The 9,425-nt window shown below is 48.2% G+C and overlaps 1 protein-coding gene across 1 annotated transcript; it reads right to left on the reverse strand.

Moving 5' to 3' along the window:
• Nucleotides 1–1,383: 1,383 nt before the first annotated feature.
• EIF2D (eukaryotic translation initiation factor 2D) lies at nt 1,384–8,685 on the reverse strand. The gene is made up of 15 exons (XM_082296148.1): nt 8,553–8,685; nt 7,340–7,530; nt 7,025–7,108; nt 5,325–5,415; nt 4,606–4,713; nt 4,007–4,296; nt 3,793–3,910; nt 3,279–3,324; nt 3,036–3,139; nt 2,757–2,915; nt 2,551–2,640; nt 2,350–2,445; nt 2,038–2,158; nt 1,739–1,913; nt 1,384–1,647 (listed from the first exon to the last, which is right to left on the reverse strand). The coding sequence occupies exons 1-15, from the start codon at nt 8,606–8,608 to the stop codon at nt 1,577–1,579; spliced, it is 1,800 nt and encodes a 599-aa protein (XP_082152274.1). The 5' UTR covers nt 8,609–8,685; the 3' UTR covers nt 1,384–1,576.
• Between the last annotated feature and the right edge of the window lie 740 nt (nt 8,686–9,425).

The raw sequence follows: 9,425 nt of genomic DNA on the forward strand, positions 1-9,425 counted from the left end.
TGACCTTTAACAACTGCTGGCAGCCACAGAGCAGCACTTTCCATGCTCTGGGGCTGTTTGTCCAGCTACAAGCAGACTTAGTACTTCACTAGTCACTTGTGAAGTCATTTAAATACCATTTATCTGGTGCTTTGAGCCTTGACAGCACCGTATAAATACTTCAGTTCCACCGGGGAAGAACGCTGTAAAAACTGCCAGTGGTTCTGAGAGGGAAGAGCCACACGCTTGGTTTGAAATCCCTTTTCTTTCTGGCTAAAAGTTGTGCAGGTTTCCTTTTTTTTCTCTTTTGGTGAGTTTTGGTGAGTGTCCCCTCTCCCCTCCTGGCCCCAGCATGTCTTTGACAGTTTGTAGAAGGCATGGCTTCGTATGCAATCACTGTGGATGCTGCTGAAAACCTCCTGCCCCTAGAGGGCTCTTTCTTTTGGTTTTTTCAAGACGAGGGGCATCTGAAGAGCTGGTGGGTGTTGAAACTCAAATTCTCATGGGTCAGTTGAGCTGTTTTTAGAAGTATTTGCCCCTTCTTTAAGCGCAAAATCCTGTTGGCAGTGCCTTTGGTTAGCAATTGTCTTGCCTAGGTCGTGTGAGTTTATTTTCCATGGCTACTGTAAAACCTGTAAAATAATGTGTATAGGATGGAATAGTAGAGCTTCTATGGCAAAGTGAAATGCATTTTTGCAATGCTGTAATTTATTTTTACTACTCCCTAGCGATTCTATGGCATTTTTACAAAATGTCTCACTCTCAGCTTTTTCTGAAGGTTCTGGAACTTTGTTCATATGCAGACAGTGTAAGAGACAATGATAATAAAACTGTCAGTAATTAAAGAAATCTCTTGGCCTTCTTTTTCTGGTGCCCTGCTATGGAACTTCCATGGATTAAGTCTAAAGGGAAATACAGGAATCCTGCCTAGAGGTGAATTTAAATTTCCTAACCTACTGTTAAAGAGCTAAAGAACATCCACCCCTGTAAGACCTGACCAAAGTGTTCCATTAATCTTCTAGCTGGGGCTGACAGAGCTGTTACCTGTAATAAATTACAGCTCATGACACACATTAAAACGTATTTTTATATGTACAAATAACATAAACTACAAAAGCCCAGCTAATTCTCAGTGCTGAAGTGTCTGATTTCAATACCTGGAAATGTTTAAGAGGATAAAATCTAAACCCAAGTGGGTTTTACTTCTGACAATCTGTGGCACAACACACTGGACTGTCCCAGGATTGTGCTGGAATGTATTTTTCTCGTATTTCAGTGGAGGTTTATTCCACACCCTTCATCAAAGATGCAAAGCAAGAATGTTAAAGTACCCAAAAGCCACTGTAGCATCCAGTGCTTCAATACCAACTTCCAGAAACCACCACAACAGGATAATGCCAGGGGGTTTATTCAGCTTTTTATTTTTATGAAAAATGAACACCTGGAGCAGTATTATTATTTGGGTGAATTCCAGACCTTGTAAACATCCAGGACTCATTTTGGAATGAGCAGGGCCTGTACATGATCCTTGATGTGCTGGCAGAGAACACTTCTATAAATAATGAGGTCTGAGCAATCCTCAGAGTAGATTCTTCTCCTACTTCTTCCGGCCAAGCTTTGGAGCCTTCTCCAGGCCTTGGATGTATTTCCGAGGTAGCTGGTATTCTTCTGCAACACAACCAAGAGCTCACTTCAGGAAAGGAAGTAAATAAGAATTAAAATCTCAGTTTTGCTGTAAAGAGCTCCAGAATCTTCTTACCGAGCAGCATCTTGGCCAGATGATGGATTTGGTTGCCTTGGATCTGGACCTGGACTCTGTCCTTTGCTCCTGGTGCTGGGGTGATGGTGGCACTGGCTTGGACCTTCTGTTGGAGAGTGTTGGCCACACACTGGGGGTCCAGACCATACAGCTCAAGGTTCTTGATAATTGTCACCTGTGGGGTTTAACAGAGATTGGGAACATCACTGCTGAGGGTTTAACAGTGACTGCCAAAGCTGCCCTCAGGATCTGGGCATCTCATCTGCTCACCCCTCCTCATTGTAGCTGTCGTGTTTTACCTTCTTGTTTGATGATCTCTGTGCTATGCTGATGTCGATGGGCTCAATGTTTCCTTTCCTCACCACGGGTTCTTGTCCAAAAAATGTCACCTGGTGTAAGGGCTGCAGTCGTTCAAGGCACCTGAACAGTGCAATGAATCTGTGTCATTCTGAGAGAACAAGCACCTGCTCAGCCCATTTATGGTGTGAGATCTCATCTTGTTCCCATTTATCTCCAGAAAATCACAGATCAGGCAGCTCCCACCACGGGGCTTTGAGTTGCAGGCAAGAAATCTGTGCAGTTCTGGGAAGGGATACTGAGAGAACAATCACCTGCTCAAGAGTTCATCCCATTTAAGGTGCGAGATCTCATCCTGCTCTGACTTATCCAACAGGCAGTCACACAGAATGGCATTCACCTTTACAAAGCTACAAAACAAAAGCACACACAAGGAGCAAACCAGGTCACTCTTTTTTCTCTAATTTCAGCCTCTCCTGTGGAAGCAGGGCAGGAAAACTCCCACCTGAACCTACTTTTTGTTTGTTTCATCAACCAACTCGTTACTCTTCACGTAGTTAATGATGATGTTTCTCACCTCACTGCTTGAGAGGATGCTGCCTTTTCTGAAGAGAAAGAGAATTTTTAACTCAAGTATTTGGGTGTGGGGTTCTGGCACTAAGAGGGAAACAGCATCTGCAGTTTTGTTGGTCTCTCTCTTCCTTTTTTTTTTTTTGCTTACCTGTGTCCAGATTCCTGGAAGAGTGGGATCATTTTTGTGGACACCCCGTAAAGGGGAATGATTTCAGGAGCATGGTACACTTGTTCTCTGTCTTCACTCTTGCTGTCTTGGGCAGCAGAGGCTGAGGAAAATCCTTCAGGCACTGCAAATGCTTTAATGCTGCAACAAGAATGGTTTGGTGTGAGTAAAAGGGATGGAAACAGCTGGAAATAGCAGATTCCACTCCCTTCTTTCACAGACTCCCAACTCTTTTAAAGATGGCTGTGATATTCTACGTACTCTGGGTGTTTCCAGTCCACTTCCACGATGCTCTCCACACCTTTGCTCAGCTCCTTCACTTGTAAGATCTTCTGGTGCTGCATGCACTGCAGGAATTTTGAGAACTGAAGGAAGCAACAATCAGAAATGTGGAGTCAAGCATTTTAAACAGCTGCTCTTGTGTTTCAAACCTTTTCTCTCCTTCTGGTTCTTATTAAAATGAATCCAAAAAATAGCCCCCCAAAACCAACAGAAAAATCTCACCTTCTTATAGCTTGATTTCTTTATGTCCAGTTGTTTTCCAGCAGGGCTATAAATGGATTTTTTAAAAGTTCTTTAGTTATAAGTCACCCTTCATTTCTTCTTAAATCTTGCTACTTATGCTAGAAGTTTCTTAACAGTGGGAATATAAATCACACAGAAAAAGAATTACTTCAAAGAAGCTGATAAATAGAATGTGATGAGTGAAATTAGTGCTGATGTTCTTGTGGGCAGGCAAGTAACCACTCAGATGACTAAACCATGCTGAAACCAATGTCAGCCAAGTCAAGCTGGCTCCCAAGTGCAAATCCAAGTCTGGACAATCCTTACACGCAAGTATTTGAGGTTAGGATTGTATTTGATCAAAGTATTTGATGGCAGAAGTGAGCATAACTTCGATAACAACTGGGTTTTATTTTTTAGTCAAAACCATCTTCCTAAATATCCCACTCCATCTCCACGTTTTAAAGACCAAATCCCAGCATGCAAATCCCAACTCCATCTCCTTCCCACGTACCAGCAGGAGAACATGTGGCTGCCTAGAAATGTGCTGGTGAGCAGAGGGAGATCTGACTTCTTTACTTTGCATTTTAAGGCATGGAAAAAGCACTGATTAAATAATGCATCCATTTGCTCTGCAGGGGAAGAAAAGGACAGGTAGGCAGTGAGTTGTCTGTGGGCTTCAGCAACCCAAAGGGAAATGCTTTGGTTTCACTGGGATCCAAAAATACCTTGTGGGGTCCTGCTGTCCTCAGCCTCCTGCTGATCCTCTGTGCTGGCATCCTCAGCTGGTTCTGCAGCTCTGTTCTCACGGAGCTCCTCCTGTCCCAGCAGCTCTGCAAAAGGCTCTCTGTCCCTCAGGCTCAAATCCCTGATGTCCACGTGCTGCTCTGGCTCAGGGGAGCAGCTGCTGACAGGCTCCTTCCCCTGCAGCTCTTCCTCATCTCCAGCGCTCTCCTTTGCAGCAGATTCTGTTACCAAGGGAGCTAAGGTAGGAGGAGAAGATTTGTCACCATATTCCCTACAAAAGGAAGAAAAAGCAGAATACAGCTTTCCTTTTGCTGCTTTGAAACCACAGGACAAGGAACAGATGTCACCCTGAAAAAAGGCACTGGCAGCTGCACTGGTGTTTTTCTGTAATCTCTAAACGATAAAATTTACTTTGAACTCATCTTCCTCCATAAATTCTGAATAAAGGTCCTATCTAAGCTGTACCCAAATAACTCAGTAAGTTGGCCTGACAGGCTAAACTTACTGGGGCACAGATTTGGATTTCAGTAAACACATGAGAGCTGTTGCACATTTTACCCAAGGCCTGGCAGTTACCCACCAGAGGTGATCCAGGTGAGTGTGCAGCACAGCAAAGCCCTTCCCTTTCATTCCAGTAGCCAGCATCTCCTCCGTGGACATGGTGGCAACTCCAACTGCCACGGGAGCTCTGGGAAAAGAAGGGAATGTTGGAGCAGGACAACACAAACACGCTGTGCTACTGCACACAGGCTGTGCCACTGGGATAGACTGAACTGCTTCTACAACGTCCTTGTTCTCTACAAGCTGGTTTTTGTTTAAAGCAGCTACATATTTCCTGGTTATCCTTCTGGGATGTGAAGTTTTCCAAAGAATCCCAAGGATAAGTGGAGCTGGGATGAAGTGAAGGTTGTGCAGTGACACATTCTTGCTTTTAATAAATTACCAGAAGCACGTGCACTGCCAGAAGAGACCAGCAGTGAGAGAAAACCAACAGCTCTAGCACTCCCTCACTCAGAACTTCCACATAGACACAAAAACAATTGTGCAGAATAGAATTTTTTACTAAAAATATTGGTCCACACAGATCCAAAAAAAAAACCCCAATTTACAAAGCTTCCCACCTCAGCTCAAACATACCCTAACCCAGAAAATTAAGTGGACTTTTTTCCTGCTGTATTTTCCACTGCTTAGCTCCACAGTGCATCAAATGCACGACAACACTTCTGCTCTGCTTTCCTCAAACCCCTTCATTTCATTTTTAATTTCTGGACAGGTTCTGAATTGGAGAATCCTCTGTACCTGTTTCCCAGGAGGGTGACAGCGCAGAGCGTGCCCCGCTGCACTTGAGGGAGGCCAGAAGATGGCACCACAACTCCTGGCAGCATCAGGTCTGCGGAAAGAATGAAGCGCATCCATTTCTCAATGAAACGCTGGGGCACCGCCTCCTCCGCCCCCCTCCCTCCCGTTACTCAGCAAAAACACGAGCTGAGCACACGCCGGAGAGAACAGGATTCTCTATTTCTCCTCCTAAGGCAGCGCTTTTTCCTCGTGGAGTGCGGGATCCAATTCATAAGGGTGCTGGGCACATCCCAAAAAACTGTCAGACCTCAGGGACTGTTTTTAACGAGCTCCCAGCACCACTCTTCATTAATGGCGTGGAAAGGGAAAGGAACAAGGGGAAGTGTCAGGAATTACCCTTTTAGCCTCCCCTGTCCCAAGGGAAGGTGATCCCAGCAGGTTCTAGCCCCCCATTCATTGTCACAACTGTTTTTATAAGGTCTAGAATGAACTCTGCAACTGCCACCAAAGCTCCACATGGCTGGGGACAGAAATCACATAAAGGCCTTAATGTGACCAGGTAAGCAGCATTAAATTATGTAAATTACCAGGGCAGACAGCAGGTATTTGAATTCATGGAAGAGATATCCCAAAACACTGCTGCTCTTTGGAACGGAATGCTTCCTAAATCTCCTCCAGCCTGCAGCACTGGAGAGCCTGAAGCCTTTCCTCTCCTTTCTGAGAAGTGGCTCTACCTCTCCCCCTGCCTTTGTGGCCATTGTCTCCTGGCCAGCTCCTTATCTTTGGATCCTGCACAGAGGTAGCCTGGTTGCCAGGGGCGATGAATGACCTGCAGGCCTCTTTCATCAATGTCCTTCCCCATTAGCAAGTCTTTTTCCCCAGAAACTGGGTCATTACAAGTCAGCAGCGAGGCTTGCTCAGATGCCTATCACAGCTACACACTCGAGCACTTTATTTTCCCCAAAAGCAAACAAAGCACAGAGACCCGAGCTCCACTTTAGATACTGTGTCATGGAAAAAGACATCCCTTCCTACGTGAGCACTTCCAGGTACAGACCAAGGCTGCAGCAGCTGCAATTTAATCTTTTTCTGCTTCAGCAGCTCAGCAATTTAAAGTTCATAATGCCCCGATTCTCCTGAGTCTGAACTGCATCCAAAGCAGGTTCCAGAAAACAGACTCCTTTCCTGTTAGTCCTGATCCATAATGAGGTGGTAGAGCCAGTAACCCAGGAATTCAGCTCCAACCTCACCTGCACAATCCACAATTTAGCTGACAGTGACTGCACTCTAGGTTCCAAAATAAATTCCCTTCTTATCCACAGGATAAACTTGTTCACCTGGGGGCTGACAGGAAGCAGGGTGGCAGCAAAGGAACTTTCAAAAGGGACAGATCAATGGCACAGGCCCTTCTGTGTCCCAGTTCAGCTGCTCATCACCCTGAGAAAGTATTTCAAACTCTGAGCCTCCCACATGGAACAGGTAACTGCATTTAAACAGCTTCACCTACTTTGTTTCCTTCACAGATTCTTTCTACAGCTGATTTATTTCCTTTCTAGGACACCACCACGAATTATTTTTGAGTACTCGTTCTTTCTACTTGGTTCAGGTACATTTTTGCCACTGCTGAAAGCAAACACCTAAAAAGCCCTGAAGGCAACTCCTTTTTGCAGTGTGAAGTGACAAAGTTCTGGTGCTCTTACCTGCTCCTCCTGCAAGTTTCTGTAGCACTGGGGGCCATGTTGCAAAGGCAGGGAGAAGGTCTGGGTAGACCCACAGAGTGTACACTGTCCCAAAAGAGAAGTACATTTTAAAATGCATCATAAAGAACATTTCTAGCAGTTGTTTCTTCCCATCTTTAAGACTAAACACTCCTTGGATAATCAAGGAGATTAAACTTAATTGGATAACAAAAATCCTAATTGGGTAATAAAGAAACGTGAAATCGAAACAGTGCCACAATAATTAACTGGGAAGGAAAGCAAAGAGGGGGGATTATTCCAGTCCCTTCTCCCTACCTGTTGGATACAGAACTTTCTCAGCTTCAAAGAGTATTGGGTTCCTGTGGTTCATGTAAACAGTGATGGCCTCCCCTTTGTGAGAGTATATTTTGATGACATTGAGTTCTTCCTTGTTTGGAATCAACTCAGCCAGTTGTTCAGTGCTCAGGGTGGGAAAAGCTGCTGCAACATCACTTCGTAGCTTCCTCCTGCAATGGTAAAATCCCATATGTGTTACAAAGCTGTCTAGGCCGTCCCTCAAAATAATTCCTACATCTGCTGTTACTGTTTTGTTGGCTGTTCCTGAAATTCCCACCTTTTCACAGGAAATAACTTGAAGCATTTGTGTCTGGGTTTACAAATGGTGTAAGAGGAATACCGGGAAAAGGCCAAATATACTTGCCCTGCTCATATCTTCCTTAAACATCTGCTTTCAGCTTCTGTTTGCTGCCCGTGCCTCTGTTTTGTGCTGTGATTTCAACCTGGGAGTGTCACACTCGCTCAGCCCAGCCTGTCACCCACAGCTGGATGGGGAGCAGGGCACAGCCAGATTTCCCTGTCCCCCAGTTTTAATTGAAGTTTAAGCCCCAGTGACCAGCACAGGGGGGGCTTTGTGGTCATTCACAGCAGTGTCCAGTGAACCTGAACCATCAGGAGGTCAGCCCAGCATCACTGCTCAGGAACATAAAGAACGAGAGAAGTACAGATGGTTTGGGTTAAAAGGGACTTTAAATCCGATCCAGTGCCACCCCCTGCCATGGGCAGGGACACCTTCCACTGTCCCAGGTTGCTCCAAGCCCCAATGTCCAGCCTGGCCTGGGACACTGCCAGGGATCCAGGGGCAATCACAGCTGCTCTGGGCACTCTGTGCCAGGGCCTGCCCACCCTCACAGGGAAGAATTTCTTCCCAATATCCAATATAAACCTATCCTCCAGTTTAAAGCCATTCCCCCTCGTCCTGTCACTCTACGTGCTTATCCAAAGCCCCTCTCCAGCTCACTCACAGCCGCATTAGGCACTGAAAGCTGCTATAAATAAAGCACGCAAGGCTCATCCAGGCCTCGGCATAACATTTCAATTAAACCTGGTTTAATTACGGCAGCACCTTCCAGCGAAACGCACATTCCGTGCTCAGGCCGGGGGCGTGCCACAAGCAGGCGGTGAAAGCAGCCCGCGACCGCGTCCCCCCGGCCCGGCGGGGGTCCCCGCGGGGTCCCGGCGCGGCACTCACCGGTCCGAGCCCTTGATGTTGGTGTTGGCCCTCACACGGAACGCCCTGGCGAACATGCTGGGCCCGCGCCGTCCCCTCAGCCCGCGGCGGCCGCCATGGCGCCGTCCGCGCCCATAAAGCGTCCGGCTGGAAACGGCGCCCGGCCCCGCCGATCCCCCGCGACCCCCGGCCCCGCCGCGCCCCGCGACCCCCGGCCCCGCCGCCCTCAGCAGCCCCCGCCCCGCCGATCCCCCGCGACCCCCGGCCCCGCCGAGCCCCGCGACCCCCGGCCCCGCCGCCCTCAGCAGCCCCCGCCCCGCCGATCCCCCGCGACCCCCGGCCCCGCCGAGCCCCGCGACCCCCGGCCCCGCCGCCCTCAGGGGTCCCGGTCCCCCTCGCCCGCGGTGGGGACCCTCGCCCCAGCTCCTTGAGGGGGTCCCAGTCCCCCCGCCCCGGCTCCCTGCCGGGCTCCCGCTCCTCCCCGCTCAGGTCCGGGGTCTCCCCCCCGGCGCCCCCCGGGCTCCTCCATACGAGGGGTTCTCAGAAATTTTGTTTGGTGCTGAAACTTCCGAGCTGTTTGCTGGTTAACGTGCCCTGGCAGTTAGGCATTCTTTCATTTGTTTGAGTGCTCCTGATCGAGTTTGCGGATCCATCTCGAGATTGAGGAGTTTGGAGCGGGTTGGAGCATTATTACAGGAGTGCTGTAGTAATGCAGCCTTCGCAGGATGGCAGAGTTATTGAGGTTGGAAAAGACCTCCCAGACCATCGATTCCAAGCTGTGCCCGATCCCCACCTTGTCCCTAGCCCAGAGCACCGAGTGCCACGTCCATCCTCCCTTGGACACCGCCAGGGATGGGGACTCCAAACCTCCCTGGGCAGCCCCTGCCAAGGCCT

The sequence above is a fragment of the Coloeus monedula genome (genome assembly GCF_965178545.1).
Source record: "Coloeus monedula genome assembly, chromosome: 23".
In the NCBI taxonomy this organism is placed as follows: Eukaryota; Metazoa; Chordata; class Aves; order Passeriformes; family Corvidae; genus Coloeus; species Coloeus monedula.